General features: G+C 56.1%; 2 protein-coding genes across 3 annotated transcripts; both read right to left on the bottom strand.

Moving 5' to 3' along the window:
• Positions 1-253: 253 nt before the first annotated feature.
• Positions 254-5,791, bottom strand: PSMD4 (proteasome 26S subunit ubiquitin receptor, non-ATPase 4). The gene is made up of 10 exons (XM_050330446.1): positions 5,704-5,791; positions 5,273-5,413; positions 5,042-5,156; positions 4,765-4,851; positions 4,565-4,633; positions 3,571-3,786; positions 2,768-2,876; positions 2,245-2,376; positions 2,073-2,137; positions 254-479 (listed from the first exon to the last, which is right to left on the bottom strand). Exons 1-10 carry the CDS (start codon positions 5,727-5,729, stop codon positions 312-314), a joined length of 1,128 nt encoding a protein of 375 aa, XP_050186403.1. The 5' UTR covers positions 5,730-5,791; the 3' UTR covers positions 254-311.
• A 705-nt stretch (positions 5,792-6,496) lies between these two features.
• Positions 6,497-20,203, bottom strand: PIP5K1A (phosphatidylinositol-4-phosphate 5-kinase type 1 alpha). Of its 2 annotated transcripts, none has more exons than XM_050330404.1 (15): positions 20,137-20,203; positions 15,423-15,457; positions 15,132-15,221; positions 14,340-14,470; positions 14,143-14,260; positions 12,994-13,146; positions 12,331-12,630; positions 11,889-12,085; positions 11,467-11,550; positions 11,054-11,102; positions 10,640-10,724; positions 10,006-10,143; positions 9,613-9,742; positions 9,066-9,167; positions 6,497-8,624 (listed from the first exon to the last, which is right to left on the bottom strand). In XM_050330404.1, the coding sequence occupies exons 1-14, from the start codon at positions 20,183-20,185 to the stop codon at positions 9,107-9,109; spliced, it is 1,620 nt and encodes a 539-aa protein (XP_050186361.1). In that variant the 5' UTR covers positions 20,186-20,203; the 3' UTR covers positions 6,497-8,624; positions 9,066-9,106. The 2 variants fall into 2 exon arrangements, with proteins under 2 accessions (XP_050186361.1, XP_050186360.1); XM_050330403.1 differs by having other exon boundaries at positions 9,066-9,141.
• Positions 20,204-20,274: the final 71 nt, after the last annotated feature.

The raw sequence follows: 20,274 nt of genomic DNA, 5'->3' as shown, positions 1-20,274 counted from the left end.
CCGCGCGGGGCGGGACGGGACGCCGGTAACGCACCCGGTGACGCCAGTGGCACACACCAGTGACACCAGCACACAATGCACCAGTAACACACACCAGTAACACCAGTAACACACACCAGTGACACCAGTATGGGGGTCCGGGGACCCAATTCCCCCAGTCCAGGGAATTCCCGGGGTCCAATCCCAGTCCCCCCAGCCTGAGGATCCCCCCCCCCCATTCCCAGGGCTCATCCCAGGACACGCCAGGCCGGAATTCCCTGGGAAAAACCTTTATTATTGTCCCATTCCAGCAGATCCAGCAGATCCAGGGATCACTTCTTGTCCTCCTCCTTCTTGTCCTTGTTTTCCTTGGAGGCCTGGGAGGCCAGGGATCCCATGGCATTCCGGATGGCCTCGTTGTTGGGATCCACCCCGGGCAGGTTCTCCAGGACGCTCTGCAGGAACTCGGGGTCCTGCATCACGTCATAGTCGTCCTCCTCCTGGGGAAAGGGGGATTTGGGATCATCCCTGTCCTCTGGGAGAGGATCTGGGATCAACCTGGATGGGTCCCCTGAACTGCAGGGAGGGACTGAGGGATCCGCCGGGATCGGTCATGGAAGGGGCTGGGTGGGAAAGGAGCTGAGGGATCATTGGGATGGGAATGATGGGATGGGAATGATGGGATGGGAATGATGGGATGGGAATGATGGGATGGGAATGATGGGATGGGATGGGAATGATGGGATGGGAATGATGGGGTGGGAATGATGGGATGGGAATGATGGGATGGGGATGATGGGATGGGAATGATGGGATGGGGTGGGAATGATGGGGTGGGAATGAGATGGGAATGATGGGATGGGATGGGAAGGATGGGATGGGAATGATGGGATGGGAATGATGGGATGGGAATGATGGGATGGGAATGATGGGATGGGATTGATGGGATGGGAATGATGGGATGGGAAGGGAATGATGGGATGGGATGGGGTGGGAATGATGGGGTGGGAATGATGGGATGCGAATGATGGGATGGGAATGATGGGATGGGAATGAGGGGATGGGAATGATGGGATGGGAATGATGGGGTGGGATGGGAATGATGGGATGGGAGTGGGATGGGAATGATGGGATGGGGTGGAACAGGGATGGAAAAGGGATGGAGCAGGGCTGGGATCCCCCACTCACCTTGGGATGGGAATGATGGGATGGGAATGATGGGGTGGGATGGGAATGATGGGGTGAGATGGGAATGATGGGATGGGATGGGAATGATGGGATGGGATGGGAATGATGGGATGGGAATGATGGGGTGGGATGGGAATGATGGGGTGAGATGGGAATGATGGGGGTGGGAATGATGGGATGGGATGGGAATGACGGGATGGGGTGGGATGGGAATGATGGGATGGAGTGGAACAGGGGTGCAAAAGGGGTGGAAAAGGGATGGAACAGGGGATGGGATCCCCCACTCACCTTGGCAGGCTCTGAGGTGTCCATGGGGTGGGATGGGATGGGGTGGGGTGGGGTGGGATTGGAGCAGGGATGGGATGGGATGGGATGGGATGAGATGAGATGGGATGGGATGAGATGGGGTGGGATTGGAGCAGGGATGGGATTGGAGCAGGGATGGGCTGGGATCCCCCACTCACCTTGGCAGGCTCCGAGGTGTCCATGGGGTGGGATGGGATGGGATGAGATGGGATGGGAATGATGGGATGGGATGGGATGGGATGGGATGGGATGGGATGGGATTGGAGAAGGGATGGGCTGGGATCCCCCACTCACCTTGGCAGGCTCCGAGGTGTCCATGGGGTGGGGTGGGATTGGAGCAGGAATGGGATGGGCTGGGATGCCCCACTCACCTTGGCAGGCTCCGAGGTGTCCATGGGGTGGGATGGGATGGGATGGGATGGGATGGGATGGGATGGGACAGGGATGTGATGGGATGGGCTGGGATCCCCCTCTCACCTTGGCAGGCTCCGAGGTGTCCATGGGGTGGGATGGGATGGAGCAGGGATGCAACAGGGATGGAGCAGAGGTGGAACAGGGATAGAACAGGGATGGAACAGGGGCTGGGATCCCCCACTCACCTTGGCAGGCTCCGAGGTGTCCATGGCAGAGCTCTCCACCTCGGCCGCCTCCGCCGGGGCGAACTCTGGGGTGGCAGAAGGAGCAGCTCAGGAAGCGTTCCCAGCCCACCAATGCCCGCCCCTGCTCCCAGGGGATCTCCCAGGGGGCTCCTCCCCTCGGGAATGGCCTCACCAGCCCCCTGCAGGGACATCTGCATGGCGTAGGCGATCTGCTCCTCCTCCGTCATGGAGCTCAGGTCGGGCAGCCCCGCCCGGCCGAACTCCTGCTGGGTGATGGTCATCTTGAGCAGGGCATCGTCCGACTCTGCGGGCAGAGACACACTGGGGGACCTGCCAGGGACCCACAGGGACCCACAGACCCCACAGGGACACACAGGGACCCATAGACCCCACAGGGACACTGTGGGACCTGCCAGGGACACACAGACCCCACAGGGACACTGAGGGACCTGCTAGGGCCCCACAGACCCCACAGGGACACACAGACCCCACAGGGCACTGCCAGGGCCCAGCTGAACCCCTGCTGGACGGGGCTCATCTTGAGTGAGGGCATCGTCCGGCTCAGGGGGCACAGCCCCACCGTGGGCACCGCTGGAGCCCTCCCAGAGCCTCCCCACCCTGCCAGGGCAGGATTTAACCCCAATCCCCGACCCAAAGTGACCCCCCAGCACCCCTGAGACCCCCCCAGGCCTCACCATCCCCAGCGGTGGCCGCGATCCCGGCCTCGGCAGCCGAGGCGGCCGCTGCCCTTCGAGCCTCCTCCTCCTGGCGCTGCCTCTGCTCCTCCATCGACACCCTGAGGGCCTGGGGGGACACGGGGGGGACACCCTGAGGGGCTGGGGGACACCCTGAGGGGCTGGGGACACAGGGGGTGAGGGACAGGGGACACCCTGAGGGGCTGGGGGGACACCCTGAGGGCTGGGGGACACCCTGAGGGCCTGGGGGGACACAGAGGGTGAGGGGGACACGGTTGGGACACCCTGAGGGCCTGGGGGACACAGGGGGTGAGGGGACACGGGGGACACCCTGAGGGGCTGGGGGGGACACAGGGGGACACCCTGAGGGGCTGAGGGGGACACAGGGGGACACCTGAGGGGCTGGGGGACACAGGGGGGACATCCTGAGGGTGGTAAAGCCCTCCCAGCCCACTGAGGCCCCCCATGTCCCATCCCCACCTCGTCACCCAGTGCCACTCAGTGCCACCTCCAGGGGTGGGGACTCCAAACCTCCCTGGGCAGCCCCTGCCGAGGCCTCACCCCCCTTTCCGTGGGGAAATTCCTGCTGATTCCCAAAACCTGCCCCTGTCCTGGCACAGCTGGAGGCCGTTCCCTCTTGTACCTGGGAGAAGACCCCCGACCCTCACCCCGCTCCCCTCTCCTGGCAGGGAATTCCAGGAGGTCCCCCCTGAGCCTCCTTTTCTCCGGGCTGAGCCCCCCCCAGCTCCCTCAGGAGTTTCTCCAGAACCCCCTCCCGGGGTGTCCCCCTCCCCAAATCTCACCAGGGCGAGCTCGGGGTCAGCGCTGGGGTCCACCCCGAACTCGAAGTCGCTGGCGCCCAGGCCCAGCATGGCCCCCCCCTCCCCTGCCAGGATGGGGGAGCTGATGAGGGCGTCGGCCAGGCTGGGCCCGGGGGGCACCGTCACCAGGTGGGAGCCGCTGCCGTCCTTGCCGTTCAGGGCGTTGATGAACGACGTCAGCTTGTCCGTGTTGGCCTCCTGGGGAGGCAGGGGGTTGGGGTGAGGGGCACTGAGGGTGGGGTGGGGACTGAGGGGGTACTGTTTTTTTTTTTGGGGGAAGATCCCAATGAGCGGTCCGGCCGAGAAACACCTGGAGCGCTCCCGAGGAGGGAAGGGAAGGAGGATGGAGAGGGGATGGGAGAGGATGGGGAGGGAGAGGGAGAGGGAAGGGGAAAGGGATGGGAGAGGAGGGATGGGAAGGATGGGAAGGATGGAGGGGATGGAAGGGGAGGGGAAGGAGGAGAAGGAGGAAGGATGGGGAGGAGAAGGGGATGGGAAGGGGATGGGGAGGAGAAGGGGATGGGGAGGAGAAGGGAGAGGAGAAGGGGATGGGGAGGAGAAGGAGGAGGAAGGATGGGGAGGAGAGGGGATGGGGAGGAGAAGGGGATGGGGAAGGGAGATGGGGAGGAGAAGGAGGGAGGATGGGGAGGAGAGGATGGGGAGGAGAAGGGGATGGGGAGGAGAAGGAGGGGAAGGGGATGGGGAGGAGAAGGGGAGGGGAAGGGGATGGGGAGGAGAAAGGGGAGGGGAAGGGGATGGAGAGGGGAGGGGGAAGGGATGGGGAGGATGGAGAGGGAAGGAGGGAAGGAAAGGGAAGGGGACTGAAAGTTGATTGAAAGGGGATGGAAAGGGGATAGGAAGGAGATGGGAAGCAACTCCCAGGTCGTTTCCCAGAGGGAAATTTTCCTCCCCATGGGATGGGAAGCAAACCCCCAGCAGCTCAGATTCCACCCCCCGTGGATGATGGAAGCCTCACCTCCTCCCCAAAATTGATGATGTCCACGTTGACTTTCTCCTTCTTGAGGCGCTTTGCCAGCTTCACCAACTGCCAGGAGGAGGAGGCACCACAGGATTAGGGCTCCTATCCACAGGGATATCCGATCCAGGCACGGAATTCCTGCCCCAGACCCTGCAGGGACCCAAATCCCACCCCAAAAACTGAGGGGGGACACTCACATCCTTCTCGTTGTCCTCCACGGGGCTCCCCACGAAGGCAATGATCCTCATCTTGTGGTTCTTGCCCTGCCGGTGCTTCAGGGCCAGCTGGGAGGGGGGAGGGCACAAATCACGCTGTTCCCAGGGGGAATTCCCAGGGAAAAGGGGTCCCCTCGGGGCGCTGGGATTGGGGGTCCAGGCTGGGATAGACCCCCCGGGAGCAGGGAATGCGAGCGCTGCCAGGGCAGGTAATGTGGGAGAGACGCTAATTAGATGCTAATTAGGCAGCGGGACTCACGTGGGCCACTCTGATGCCGGTGCAGAAGGTGATCTTCCCTTTGGGCTGCACCGTGTGGAGCTTGGACAGGATCCGCCCCGTGTCCGGGGTGAGGGTGGTCAGCACCTCGCAGTTACTGGGGACAAATCCCCCAAAATCAGAGGCAGCAACCCCTGGGAAAATCCCTCAGAATCCACCCCCCTGGCCAGTCCAACTCGTTCAGGCCAGTGCCCCCCTCAGGACCCCCCGTACTTGGCCAGGGTGATGAGCCCCACGTTGTTCTCGGGGTTGCTCCTGGTCTTGGAGTGGCACACGATGTTCACGGCGTCCTGCTGGGCCTGGAGCCGCGTGGGGAGGAAATCCCCGTTCCTCATGTACTCGCTGTTGTCCACGCTGGAACACGGCGGTGGGTGAGGGGGAATAGGTGAAGTTTGTCCTCAAATTGTTGGTTTTATTTTCCCATCCCTAAAACGTGCCCTGCTGGGCCCCTCATTATCCCCCTCAGACCCCCGAGGCCCCCCATTCCCCTCAGGCCCTCCCCGGGCGCGCCCCCTTCCCACAAGGGGATGACTCAGGAAAGCAGGATCGGCGCGGCCGCCCAGGGGTCGTTCCCACGGGAGTCCCGGTGTATCCCGGGAGTGTCCCTGAACCCCCAGAGCCCCCGGAGCCCCCTGCCCCCTCACCAGACCATGGTGCTCTCCAGAACCATCTTGGCCCCTCAGCGCCGGCCCGCACCCCCTGCCACCCCAACAACGCGCTCCGTCATTGGTGGGGAGCGCCCAGCCAATCAGCGCGCCCCGTCCTGGTAGGAGGGGCTAAAAGAATGCTGGGAGTTGTAGTCCTAAGAGGGTGGTGGAGTCCCCAACCAATCAGCGCGCCTCATGCTGGGGAGGTGAGATCGAAGGGCACGCTGGGAGTTGTAGTCCTGAGTGGTTAAAGATGGCTCCGGGGGGTCCCCACGGGAGACCACCCCAAAAATCGCGGGGAGCGGCCCCGCCCTGCGAGACATCCCAAATGAGGTGTTTGCACCTCGCCCCTGTCACCCACCCACCACGGGGGGGGTCCCGTAACCCCCGACCCCCTCCCCTTCCCCCACGCCCCCACCCCACGGGGTCTCCCATCCCCGTGTCCCCCACCCCAGGGGGGTCCCTGTGCCCCCAACCCCACCCCCACCGTGGGAGGTCCCGTGTCCCCCCCAAACAGAGGCACAGCCGAGGTGGGGGGGTTTGTTCAGCATCACACGTGTATTTTTTGCGTGTCCACGAACGTCACACGGCCCGGGGGACACCGCGGGAAGGAGAATTCCCAAAATTCCCAAAATTCCCAAATTCGGGACACGCAGATCCGACCAAAAAAATTAATTAAAATAAAAATAAAATAAAATAATAAAATAAAAAGGCAGTTTTGAAAACACCACTTACAAAGCAGAGGTTCGAGATACAAACAAACCCCCCCTACCCACCCACCCTACCCTGTCCCATTCCTGGGTAAATTATTCCCAGGAAAAGAAAAAAATTAAAAAAAGGCTTGAAATCCCCCACACTTTTTAAATACAGTTTCATAAATATTAAATCCTGGAAAAAAAAAAATCAAAAAAAAAACAAACCCCAATGGGGTTTTGGGGTTTGGGTTTTGTTTTTTTTCCCCCTCCTGGGTAAATTAAAATAAAAAAAAATAATAAGGAACTAATTCGAGCTGGGAGGGGGAAGAAAGAAGTGTCTAATATAGACAGTTATTCCAGAAAGGGAAATGTGCTGGGAGAAGGGGAAAAAAATCCAGCAGGATCTTCCCCATCCCCACAGCCCTGGGAGGGAGGGGTTTGATCCTCTGGGATCTCGGGAATCTGTTGGGAAAACAAAAAAAAGGGGGTGGGAGGAGAAGCAGCCCTTGAGATCCCAACAACTCCTGCTCCACACCCCCCACAGTAAGGCCATTCCACATTTTGGAGCAAAAAAAGAACAACAAAAAAACTCCCCAAAACCCCCAAATTTTCCTTAAAAATAAAAATATCACCAATGGGAAAAAAGGGGGAGAGAAACTCGGGAATATCAATTTAAAAAGCCAAAAAAAATCTCCTTTTCTGCTCTACATTCGTCGCTTCCTCGAGGAAAATCCCCCAGAGGATTCTTTAAATTCATGGGTTTTGGGTTTTTTTTTCCAGAGCTCTGTAAAAAAAAAAACCCCAAAAACTAAAAAAAAAAAAGAGAATTTTCCAACCTTGGAGAGTTCGTTTCGTTCCTCTTTTTTTTTTCTTTTTTTTTTCTTTTCTTTTTTTTCTTTTTTTTCTTTTTTTTTAACTTTAAAATGTTTTTTTTTTTTAACTTTAAAAAAAACAACCATTTTCCAGAAAATCCAAGTCCAAAGGTTTGAGCTCCGGGAGGTTGAGCTGGGGATGAGGGGCGGATCCAGGGGGTGATTCCAAGGGGTGTGTCCAAAATTCCTCCTTCCCGCTCCTCCTTAACCCCAAAACCGGCTCCTGAAATAAAAAAACTGGAATTTTGGGGGGTTTTCAGCTGGAATTTCAGGGTTTTCAGCTGGAATTTCAAGGTTTTCAGCTGGAATTAAGGGGTTTTCAGCTGGAATTTCGGGGTTTTCAGCTGGAATTTCAGGGTTTTCAGCTGGAATTTCAGGGTTTTCAGCTGGAATTTTGGGGTTTTCAGCTGGAATTTCGGGGTTTTCAGCTGGAATTTCAGGGTTTTCAGCTGGAATTTTGGCTTCAGTTCACTGGCAGAGGATTCTTCCAGGCGAGGTATCCAAAGGAGCTGGAAAAACTGGGATTAGGGGGGTGGGAGAAGGGATTGGTTTGGTCCTGGATTTTTTTTTCTTTTTTTAGGAAAAACTTTGAATAAAAAAAGTGCCCCTTTCTCGGGTGTTTCAGCTGCAAAAATTCCAGGAAAAGGGAGGAGCTTAAAAACAACTTGGGGTGTGGGGGGGAAACTCCAAAGAGATCCCAAATCCTCCCCCATAAAAACCAAAAAAATCCTGCTGGGAGGAGGAGGAGGAGGGAGATTTTTCCACCCCTCTCTCTGCCTTTCTCCTGTAAAAAAAAACCCAAAAAAACCCCCCAAAAAACCCCTATTTATTAATAAAATATAACAAGAATTCCCGGAGTGTGCAGCCCTAAAAAAAGGGGGCAGGACCAAATTCAGGGCAGCAATTAAATTAAAAATCCTGATGTATAAAAGAAAATCACGTTTCTCCCGGCGCCACCGAGGCTCTGGGGATCCCTCTGGGAATTCCCTGGGAATCTCCTGGGTGTTGTTTGTGGTTTTTTTGCAGTGTGACTCCCTGAAAGTCGTGGATCCTCCTTTTTTTTTTTTTTCCAAAGGGTTTCATCCCAGCTGGAGCAGCTCCTCCTCTTCCTCCTCCTCCTCCTCCTCTCCCTCTTCCTCCTCCTTCTCTTCCTCTTTTCCCAGCGGGATTCCCGTGCTGAGGAGACTTCCAGGTGCCTGCTGCTTTTCCAACACCATCCCAAAGGTGTTTTTTTTTTTATCCCAGGCTTTCCAAGCTTCCAGGGCTTTTCCCAAACCAAGAGGATCAGGTGGCTTCAGCACCGGGGTGGGGGAGAGGCTGAGGGGTTTGTGGGGCTCCCATCGCAGACTCACTGGGGGAAAGGAGAAAAAACATCTTGGGAAGGCATTCCCAAAAAATTCCTCACCCTGGGGAAGGAGTGGAGGGGGTGCTGAGGGTGTTTTTATCCCCCCACCAGGCCCTTCTGGAATAAAACTGGGGTGCCTGGAGGGCAGGATGAGTCTCCCTGGGTATTCCAGAGCCATTCCAGGAATGAGGGGTTTTCCCTGCTCTTCATCCAGGTTTTGTTTGATATTCCCTCCCTTTTTTTTTTTAACCCCCCCATTCCCAAACCCACTTTTGGGGCAGCAAATTCACCCTCCCTCTCCCTCCCAGAGCACTGAGGGGCTCAGCTTTGCCAGGGGGGCCAAGAGCTGCTCCTGCCCTCCATTCCGTGTTCCCCACAGGACAGGGATCACCCCAACCCCCCCAAAACCCTCCCATCCTGCTCCATCCTCCCCTCTGGAACACTCACAAAGCTGATCTCTGTCTCCTGCAGCTCTTGGAGCTGCTCTCTCAGCTCCAGGGAGCGCTCAGGGCCGGGGGAGCCGCTGGGGAAACAGAAGGGGGATGATGCCTGAAAAAGCAGTTTTTTAAGAGGTCAATAAAAAAAAAAAACCCCTCCCAGAGCCAGGGGGTCTGGAATTCCCAGCCACGGGGAATATTCCTGAGTCCAAACCAAACCAGCTGGGAGAACAAGCAGGGGGGAAGGAAGGTTGGTTTTCCAGAAGGTTTGGGGAGCTCTGGTCACACTTTCAACCCTCACCATGCACATTTTGGGTGCTGAACAGGCACAAACCCCTCCCTTCTGGGCCAAACCAACCCCCCAGTTAATGAATTCCACGGTTAATTATTCGCTTCATTGGGTTAAAAGCTCACAGGGGAGCAGAGGCAGTGACAGGGACGCTCAGGGGTGGGACAGGGGGATGTTCCCACGTGGGAGCCACCCCACATAACACCCCCAGAACGTTCCAGAACAGCTCCAAAGGCTCGGGAAGGGCCCAGGGGAGCTCCATCCTCACCTGTTGGCAGGGGAATTGAGGCCCCCACTGCCCAGGGAGGACGTGGACAGGGTGGTGGCCACCGAGTCGCTGTTGGCCTCGTCCACGGGCAGAGTCCTGGGCAGGAGGTCCGGGCGGCCCAGCTGGGACCCTGCGGAGGGGCAGGGGCTGCTCCAGCAAAATTCCAGGGATTGGGATCCCACTGGAGACACCCCAGGAGCCTGGAGAACCTCCTCACCCTGTTCCTATTCCTGTCCCACCCCTCCCAGGGCTTGGCATCCCACTGGAGACACCCCCAAAACCCAAAAAAGAGGTGTTTTTTTTTTCCCCCCCCTCTTTTCCCAGCTCCAATGGGATAAAAAGCTGGAAAACAGGGATTTTTTTTTTTAATTATTATTTTTTTTCCCAACCAACCTTGCTCCACATCTGCCTCTGTGGTCACTTGTGCTTTGGTCTCAGAGCCCACGTGGAGCTGGGCAGGGATTCCCCCCTGGCAGCTCCGTCTGGGAATTGCCGGCCCGCTCCGGCTCTTCTTGGAAGGGGAAGGTTTCACTGCAAGGGAAAACACCCCCCAAAATAAAAAATAAAACACTTTTAGAGCTGATTCAGGCACTAAAAAGGGCTTTGGAGGGAAAGAGATGTGCTGGAAAAACAGGGATGAAACAGCTCCTGGGAAGTTGTGGGGGGACAAGGAACGATCCGGGAGGAAGGAAGAGGTGACAAAGCACTCCCAAAAATCCCTGCCAGGGGAAAAGCTGGAGGCAGGAAGCTCCAAATCAGATAAAAAAGCTGCAAAACAGGGAGATTTCCCTATTTTTTTTTTTTTTTTTACCCAAGGCAGGAAGCCCCAGTTGGATAAAAAGCTGGAAAACAGTTTGGGTGTTTTGTTCTTTTTTTTTAATCCTAATTTTTAAATCCAGCTCAGGAGGGCAGAAACTCCAACTGGGTAAAAAACTGGAAAACTGGGGGGGTTATATTTATTTTTTTTTAGTTTTCAGGGGGTAAAAAAGCAAGCAGGGGAAGAAGGGAATTGCCAAAAAAGCCTCACGTGGGATCTTCTTGAACACCGTGTTGCACATGAAGCGCTGGAACCTCTCGGCGTAAAAGCTGGGCCTGTGCACGGACACCGTGTCCTGAAAAGGCAAAAAAACCCCCAAAATATCAGAATATCAGCCAGGAAATAACAGAAAATAAATTGTTTGTGAGGGGAGTTATTTCTGTGCCTGGGAAATGCTGGAGGGAGGGAGGGAGGGAGGAGAGCGGGGTGGTTTTGAAAAGGCTGGACAGGGTAAAAAAGGGGGTTTGGCTTGAAAAAAATGGGTGGTTTTGTTTAAAAAGGGACGTTTCCCTTTCGAAAGGGCCACTTGCCCTTAAAAAGGGGCCATTTTAGTCTTAAAGAGGGGCATTTTCCCCCTTAAAAAGTGCCATTTTCCCCTTAAAAAGGGGCCATTTCCCCACTCACCCCGTCGTGCACCAGGGCCTTCCAGGAGTGCTCCAGCTTCTTGACAAACCTGGCAAGGGATGAAGGGCACTTTGCACCTCATTTAATTCGATATTTAAGTGAAACTCCTTTCAGTGTTAAAATACTTCAAAATACTTCAATTAAAAAAAAAGAGAGGAAATTCCAAGTTTCCCCCCTTGTTTTTCCCCTTCTTTTCAAAAACTGTTTTGGGCCATTTTTTTTAAAGTCTCTTTTTTTTCCTTCGGTATTTCCCTTCTTGCTTTCTTAATACAGAAATTATATTAAATAAAACAATTTTAAGAAGGTTTTTCCCATCATTTTAGGTCGTTTTTGAGTGGAAAGCCCCCCCCCGCTGACCCCGAGGAGTCACTCATTGTGGGATCGGTTAATTAACGAACCGCTTAATTAACTACCTGTAGGACTGTAACACGTCGATGATGCCGATGTAGAGCAGCAGCCTCTCCCCCCGGGCATTCCGGGCTGGAATTCCTCCCATCCTAGAGGAGCAAACCCAGGGCGTTCATGGAATGATGGAATTGGGTGGGCTCGGAAAGGACCTGGAAGATTCATCGGTTCCAACCCCCCCCCCGCTTTTCCAACACTTCCCTCCCTCCCAGGTCGCTCCAACCTGGCCTGGGACGCTTCCAGGGATGGGGCAGCCATGGAATATCCCGTGCCAGGGCCTCACCACCCTCCCAGGGATAAACCCATCCCTCATTTTCCCCTCGGGTTGGCAGCACCGACCTGATCACCCCGCACACCCAACCGAACCCCAACCCCCTGGAGAGCCCCCCAAAATCCTTCCCATCCCAAAAAAACCCCAAACAATCCTTACTGATCATCTGTCTCGATGGTGCCCCCTCTCCTGGCCTCGCCCTGGATGGACTCCATGGCAGTGGAGTACAGAGCCTTCTGCGCCGCCGGGCGCCGCGTGTCGGCCGGGTCGGCCGGGCCCTGCTCCCGCTGCGCCACGTCCATGTTGTGGATGGCCACCAGCAGGCTGTAATCCATGATCTTGAAGCTCTGCAGCACCTTTTTTTTGTGGGGAGGGGGGAAGCAAAAGGTTAAACAAAAAAAAAGGCTGGTGGGGTCGCTCAGATCTCCCGCCCCGCAGGTTGGGAAGGCGCGGCCGGACCGGAGTCCAGGCCCTGCTCTTCACCCAACCCCTCAGGTTCTCCCCACTCTGAGGCAAAGCCACCACCTCCTCTCCAGGTAAAAAAAAAGGCCCAAAATCCAAGGGAAGATCTCCCCTCCTTTCCTTTTCCTTCCCCCCTCACCAGGCAGTCCCTCTGCAGCGTCTTGCACAGGGCGTTGTACATGTCCGAGTCCAGGAAGAGCCCGTCGGGCACGTCCTGCATGAAATCCAGGTCCTTGTAGGTGGGGAAGACCTTGTCCCTCTCCTTCTGGGACGCCCTGCGCTTGTAGGTGGAGCCCTTGAGGTCGTACTTGAGGTGCATCTTGACGGAGCGGGGCAGCAGGTTGTTCATCACCACGATGCGGATGTTCTTGCCCCCGGCCTGCACGCAGTAGAGCCCGTAAAATTTGGGCAGCAGCGTCCTGGGGTTCTGGTTTAGGTTCTGGAAGCACCAAAAACACGACAGAGAACGCATCAAAACCATCCTGGATCTTGGGTTTTTCTCCGTGGGAGAGCAGGGAGCAGAGGATGGAGGAGGGAAGGAGTTTTGTTGCTCTGCTCACAGAGGAGGGGAAATAAAAAGGATCTCGTGCTCAGATCTTTCAGATCTGACCCTGGGGATGAGCTCTGAGGTGCCTCTCCCCCCACCCCTGCTGTGGGTGCACCCCAGTTCTCCTCCTTCAAACCCCACAGGGGTCAATCCTGGTTTTTCACTTCGCCCTGAGCAGCGCTGGGAACACCCAAGGAGCTCCTTCCCAGGGCCAGCATTCCCAGATTTTTTTATTTTCCCACCCCCTGGGCTCACCATGTAGTAGCCAGGCAGCAGCTTCTGCAGGAACTCGGCCTCCTTGTGCTGCACGGTCTTGATGATGAACTCGTCGTCGCCCGACACGTAGAAGAGCGAGCCGCTGGCCCCCGAGTTGGACAGCTCGATCAGGGGCTCGTTGCACAGCGAGTACTGAGGGGCGGGGGGGGAAAAAAAGGTGGGAAAAGGGGCTCAGGGAACAGGGAATTCCGGCAGCAGCATGCTCAGGAAGGTTCCAGGCTGCCCCTCGGTGATAAAAGCTCTTTGTGGGTGGTTTGATCTGAACTCAAACACCTCTTTCCTTTCTCTCTTGGCAGGGCAATCAGGGGAGGATTTAGCACAATAATTGCACTCAGTTTTAACTTTCTGCCCTTCCAAAGGTGGCCCTTTGGCTGCCTCCTGGCTCGGAGGCACCACAACACCAACCAGGGATAAACAACCTTAAACCCAATCCCCTCCCCTCCTAAATCTGATTTTCTGGGATGTGCCGGAGTCTGGCAGACAATTCAACCTGCAGGGCACCTGCCCTGAACTGTGCTGGGCTGTGGAAGGCAATTAAAAGGGGATTTTTTTTAAGAGGACCCTGAGACATCTTGGGATTTGGATTTGAGTTGAAAATCCTTCCTGGTTTTCCATCGGGAATGGGGGGAAGGGTTTCACTCACAGCAGGGGAACAGGGGAAGGGGAAGGGAAAGGGAAAGGGAAAGGGAAAGGGAAGGGGAAAGGGAAGGGGAAAGGGAAGGGGAAAGGGAAGGGGAAAGGGAAGGGGAAAGGGAAGGGGAAAGGGAAGGGGAAAGGGAAGGGGAAAGGGAAGGGGAAAGGAAGGGGAAAGGGAGGGGGAAAGGGAAGGGGAAGAGGGAAGGAGGAAAGGGAAGGGGAAAGGGGAAGGGGAAAGGAAGGGGAAGGAAGGGGAAGGGGAAGGGAAGGAAGGAAGGGAAGGGGAAGGGAAGGAAGGGAAGGGGAAAGGGGAAGGGGGGAAAGGGGAAGGAGGGGAAGGGAAGGGGAAGGGGAAAGGGAAGGGGAAGGGGAAAGGGGGAAGGGAGGAAAGGGAAGGGGAAAGGGGAAGGGGAAAGGGGAAGGGGAAGGGAAAAAGAAGGGGAAAGGAAGGGGAAGGCACCTCCCAGCCCCCCAAAATCCAGCAGAACTCACCAGGTAATCGTCGGGCCGGATCCCGAAGAGCTCTCGGAAGTAGCGGAAGGCAACGGGCGCGTAGGTTTTGAAGCGGAAGTCGTTGTAGTGGTGGGCTGGGGTCAGGTTGCTGCCCTCGCTGCCCAGGGGACACCCAGGGGGTCAGCAGGGCCCCCGGGGGGACAGCAGAGCCCTGGGGGGGTCAGGGTGGCACCCACCTGGGGAAGAAGATGCTCTCCACCACGTAGAAGTCCTGCATGAGCACGTCCCGCTCGGGCTTGGTGCTCAGGCTGCCCACGGTGTGCGTGATTCCCAGCTGGATGGCGCCCTTCAGGGCCGAGGAGGTGGTCTGGGAAGGGCAGTGGGATGAAAAAACCGGGAGTTGGGATCAAGGGAGGGGCTCCCAGTTGAAGGCAGGGCTGAGATCTTGGAGGGGAGAAAGTTTTACAACTCCCGTCCTTTCCTTCCCGCTCACCGGCGGGGGGAAAAGGCTCCAATTCCACCCCTGTCCCATCCCAATCCCACCCCCAAAATTCCCAGAAGGGCCAGGAAGACAAAAGCTCCTCCCTCCCAGCCCCATCCCAGCAGATGGATTAGGGGTTTTCCACCTGGATCAGGGGATTCCAGAGGGGATGGGGGGTGTAATCTGGGTTAGGGGGGTTCAGCCCAGGAGCTGTGAAACCCCTGGATCCATCCTAATCCACGTCCTGGGAGTCCCCCTGGGAAAGGGAATCCACAAAACACCCACAGGGGCTTCCCTAAAATGCCCAAACAAGCCCCTTCTTTGTGCAGGGAATTCCATAGGATCTCCAGGAATTCTGGCAGCTCCCAGGGAGCCAGAGGAGGGCCTTGGAAGTGAGGTTTGAAATCCCAACCCTCCCTCCAGAGCAGCCAAAAGCATGGGAAGGTCTCTTCCCTCTGGGAATCTTCAGTCATTCCCAACTGACCCCCCAGGACACACTTCCCTTGGGAAAAAAGGGGAATTAAAAAGGAAAAGAAGGAAAAATTACCTTTTTATAGGTGGTTTCCCCCGTGGAATCCACCCCTCTGTGGCCTTTCCTGATGGTCTGGGAGCCTGGCTGGCCTGAACCTCCTGGCATCTGGGAAAGAGCGGGAAAATGGGAAGAGCCAAGGATGGAAAACTCAACATTCCGGGGGATTTGGGCTGCCTGGAAGAGTTTGGGGAGTTTGGAGCAGGAATTTCCTTGGGAAGGACGAATCTTGTGCTTCCCCTGCCCCCCCTCCCAGCACTCCCTGACTTGGGAAAAGGGTGGAAAACCCATCTGGAATTCGGGACTCACCTCGGGGGTGAGGGATTTCTTGAAGGTGGAAGAACCTGCCAGGAGAGAAAGGAAAAGCCACGCTCAGGGAGGGCTCATTCCCAAAAAAAAACCAAAAACAAACCCCAAAGAGCCATTCCAAGGCTTCGGAGGCTTTTGGGAAAGCTCTGCCTCATCCCTGCCTGGATTCCCCATCTCTGGCACAGCGGGAATGTCGTCCTGCTCACCCTAAAACTGCTTTTAGGGACGGTGGCTCTGCTAAAACTCGGCCCTGGCCTCCCCCTTCCCTGTTTTCCAGGGAATTCCGCCTTCCCAGGAATTACTGCAGGGCCAAAGGGCTCTGGGAAAAGCATCCCAACAATTCCCAAGATCCTCCCCTCCGAGGCATCTCCGGGATTTTAAGGAATATTTGCGGCATCTCAGGCGAAAGCAAAGCACGAATTCCAGCTTTTCCCTCCTCCAAAATCCCGGGATTCGGTCCAGAAGTGGCCCCAGGGATAAAAGCAGGATGAGCCAGACAAGGAAAAGCTCCGGGGTGGTCCCAGTACAACCAGTTCCCCCAGTAGGGAGGTTCCTTCCCTCCCTCCCTCCCTCCGCCCTCCAAACCAGTTTGGGAATAAAGCAACTCCTGCTGGACCGGGAGGAATCCCCACCCAGGGAGGATCAGCTGGATTCCCACCCGGATTCCCCCCCTTCTCCCTGCACAGAATTCCTGCTCTGGGGCACCGGGAATGTCACAGGTCGAGGTCAGAGAGTGAAACTGAGCCCACCCCCCCAAAAAAAAATGGGAATTCCAGGGTTTGTGGTTTTTTTCCTGCTGGAAAAGCACTTTTGTGCCACCCCCCAGGAAAGGTGGGAAATCCCACGGAACAAAGTGGAATCGCTCCCAAAAAGCTGCTGTTTCTGGAGCTGCCTCCGAACAAGAGAATTCCCGATCCAGGTGGCTGGAAAAACCAGCAAATTCCAGCCAAAAAAAAACCCTCCTAAATCCAGCCACGATCCCCAAAATCCCCTTTTCCCCCTCGTTTTCCCAACTGTGGGAGCAATCCCTCGGGATTTCTGAGGCCCAGGATCATTCCCAGCACATTATCCCTGACATGTATCCAAGGAAGGCAGCCTGAAAACCAGGATAGCGGGAGCTGCTGGGTGTCCAGAAGGATTTGGGATGAATCCTCCCTCTTCCAGGTGTTCATTCCAGAAGGACAGACACTGTTTTTAAGCTGGGATTTGGGTTTTTATCCCAAAATAAAGTGGGGGGAAACATTCCCACTCCCAAATCCGGAGCCCGGAACGCTGCTCGTTCCAGGGGGGAGTTTGGTCCCAGCAAGGGCAAAACAGCTCCTCTTCCTGCTTAAAAACGGGAATATTTTCCTACTCCATCAGCAGGAGGGTCGGGAGAGCCCGAAAAACGGGAATATCCTCCGGGCAGGAGCTCGGGATCCCGACTTTCGGACGTGGGATCGTCCCCAACTCATCCAATCCCGCCTCCAAATCCCTGGAATTCTGTTCATAGGGAATCATTCCCACAGGATTCCCTGCAAAGCCAAGCCGGGAGCGCCTCTGGAATGCCATGGGGAATGTCAGGAAGCGCTGAAAAGCAGCGGATTAATTTTTAGGATTGAGGGGGAAAACCAAACAACCCCCCCCAAAAGCTGCAAGTTTTGTCAGCCCCCCCAAAAAAAGGGAAGCCAAGGATAAAAACCATGCTGGAATTCTAGAGCACATCCATGCAAAACCATCTACCTCTGGGAAAGGACCTCCCGGAGCAGCAGGGGAAGGGTTGGAATATTCCTGGGGAAAAGAGGGATTGAAGCGTTCCAAGCCCGGTTTTAGGGCCCCCCCCAGGAGGGGTTTTAGGGATACAAATCCTAAATAAACGCTCCCATGGGATTTTTCCAGGCTGAAAACGCCCCCAAATCCTGGGAGGGAAGGGGGGTGTTTCCAGCTGCTCTTCCCAGAGGGAGCTGCAATCCCGGCCCTCAGATCCTTTGGGAAGCAGATCCGGAATTCCCGGATTTGGGGCAGGTTTAACGTTCCCAGGAGCCCCCGGGGAGGCAGGGAATGTTTAATCACCAACCAAAAAAAAAACCAGGTGAATTCCTCCTCTGGGAAGGAGGCAGAGCCCGATTCCCGGGAAAGGGGAATCAGGGGGAGCACATCCCAAAATTTCAGGGTTTTTCAGGGATGGCCGAGGAGGAGAAACCCAACCCTGACCCCTCCCCAGGGGAGGGAGGAGCAGGATTTCACTTCCCAAAGGGAAATCCGGGGAAGAATCCAGGGAAATGGGACTCACCAGAGCGTCCCCAAAGCCCTTCCCACCCTGCCTTCATCCCCACTCTGGGGCTTTTCCCACCTGGATTTTGTTATTTTGATGATGTCCAGGTTGAAAAAACAAAACAAAACAAAACAACGACAAAGAGAAAAAAAAAAAGGAGTTTTGGGGCCTCCCATGGCTCCAAAGGGGCTGTTTTGGGACAGCCCCACCAGGCTGGGATGAAGAAAAAAACTGGGATTTTCATCCCGGAGCTGAGTTTGGAATCATTGACAAGCCCTATTTTAAACCCTATTTTAAGTCCTATTTTAAGCTCTATTTTAAACCCTATTTTAAGCTCTATTTTAAACCCCGTTTTAAGCTGTATTTTAAGCCCTGTTTTAAGCTCTATTTTAAACCCTATTTTAAACCCTATTTTAAGCCCTATTTTAAGCCCTATTTTAAACTCTATTTTAAACCCTATTTTAAGTCCTGTTTTAAGCCCTATTTTAAACCCTATTTTAAGTCCTGTTTTAAACCCTATTTTAAGCCCTATTTTAAACTCTATTTTAAACCCTATTTTAAGCCCTGTTTTAAGCTCTATTTTAAACCCTATTTTAAGCCCTATTTTAAGGCCAAGGCTGCTGAGCTGTTGCTGTTGATGTTGTTGAACGAACTCCTGTCCCTCCCTCCCGCTGGGATCAGGCTCTGTCCCTCGGGCAGGAATTCGGGAATGGTTCCACACCTCCTCCAAAAGGTTCCGCTCCCAAATCCCGGTGAGGGATTTTTTTTTTTTGGTGGGTTTTTTTTTGGAGGCGTTTTCCCCGGAATTCTTTTGTCTGCGGGCCCCGGGGAGGGGCCCTGAGGGGGACAATGAACTCCCTCCCGCCCGGAATTCCCAGCTCATTCCAGAGGCACCACCGATCCCAATCCCGGCGAAAAAATAAACAAAAAAACCTCGCGGGGAGTTAAACACGCGAGGAGGGAGCCAGGTGGAAAATCCCGGGATCAATCCCTGCGTCCCCCTGTCCCCGATCCCAGCTCCAAACCTCGGGAATCCGCCCCCCACCAGGAGAAAAAAACACCAGGAAGCCGGGAAAGAACAGGAAAAGTCCCCACAAAACTCCCCCCCACCCCCTCCTGCTCCCAGGGATTGGATTTCTGGCTCTAAATCCCCCCCCAGGAAGGCAGGGAAAGGGAAGAGCCGCAGGTGGAAGCACCAAAAGTGCCCGGTTTTACCCCAAAAAAAAGGTTTCCACCATCTCCACCCACCCACCCGCGTGGATTCCCGGCCCCCTCAGCACTTCCAGCCCTTTCCCTGCACTCCCCCTGTGGCTCCCAAAGCCAAAATCCACCCGGGATTTTGATTTATGTTTATATTCCACACAACATTTTGCCCCCACTCCCCATAATTCCCAGAACTCCAGGAGGGTTCTGGTTGGGATCCCATTTAGATCCCAAAAAATTCGGGCTCCAGGCCCCGCTGCCACCCCCGGGCTGTCCCTGAGTCATCCCCGGGATCTGGGAGTCAAATTTCCCTGGCACCCAAATCCATCCCTCCCCAACCCCCTTCAAACCCCCCACCCCTTCTGAACCCTCCCTCTTTTTTAGGGGGTTCTGAGTTCCCCCAAAATCCCCACCTGTTCCCACGTTTTCCATGGGGAAAGGGGCAGATTGGAGAGAAATTCCCACAGGGAAAGGGCAGTCCTGGACCCCTCCTTCGGCACCACCAGACCCCCTTTCAGGGGACCCCAGATCCCCCTAAAATGCTCCAAGATCCACCCCACGGAACCCCAGATCCCCCCTCAAGGCAGCTCCAGACCCCCCCTCCTCACACCCCCCCAAAAACACCCAAACCCACCCCAAAAAATCCCAAAGAGCCCCCAGCCTTACACCCACCACCTCCCCACAAATACCCCAAAGACCCTCCTCAAAAACCCCCTCATCCCCACAGGCCTCTCACTCCTCAGAGCCCCCAGCCCCAAAGACCCCACAAAACACCCCTCAGCCCCAAAGACCCACAAAAACCCCTCTCAGGCCCTCAGAGCCCCCAGCCCCAAAGACCCCACAAAAACCCCCTCAGCCCCACGAACCCCCCAGCCCCAAAGACCCCCAAAACCCCCCTCAGGCCCTCAGAGCCCCCAAGCCCCAAAGACCCCCAAAAAACCCCCTCAGCCCCACGAACCCCCAGGCCCTCAGATCGCCTCCCCATTCCCGCCCCCACAGACCCCCCTCACACCCCAAACCCCTCCCCCTCAGCCCCCAATCTTCCAAACCCCCAGCTCCCAAAAATGCCCCAAACACCCCCAACACCCCCATCCCCAGCCGCCCCCACGCCCTCAGAGCCCCTCAGCCCCACAACCCTCCAACCACCCCCGCTCAACCCTGAACGCCCCCAAACCCGGCCCCCGAATCACCCCGGGAGCCCCCAGCCTCCCCTGGCCTCTTCCCGGCCCTGTTCCCGGCCCCGTTCCCGGCCGGTACCGCCGAAGCCGCCGCCGCTCCTGCCGGGCTCGGGCCCCGCCGCCGCCATCTTGGAGCGCGCGCTCACCCCCCCACCCCCACCACTCCCACCGCCCCGCCAGGCCACGCCCACTGAGGGAGGACACGCCCACTGAAGGA

This window comes from Myiozetetes cayanensis, unplaced genomic scaffold, assembly GCF_022539395.1.
Source record: "Myiozetetes cayanensis isolate MyiCay16 unplaced genomic scaffold, myiCay2020 scf41, whole genome shotgun sequence".
NCBI lineage: Eukaryota > Metazoa > Chordata > Aves > Passeriformes > Tyrannidae > Myiozetetes > Myiozetetes cayanensis.
This window is presented reverse-complemented; position numbering and strand designations above follow the sequence as displayed.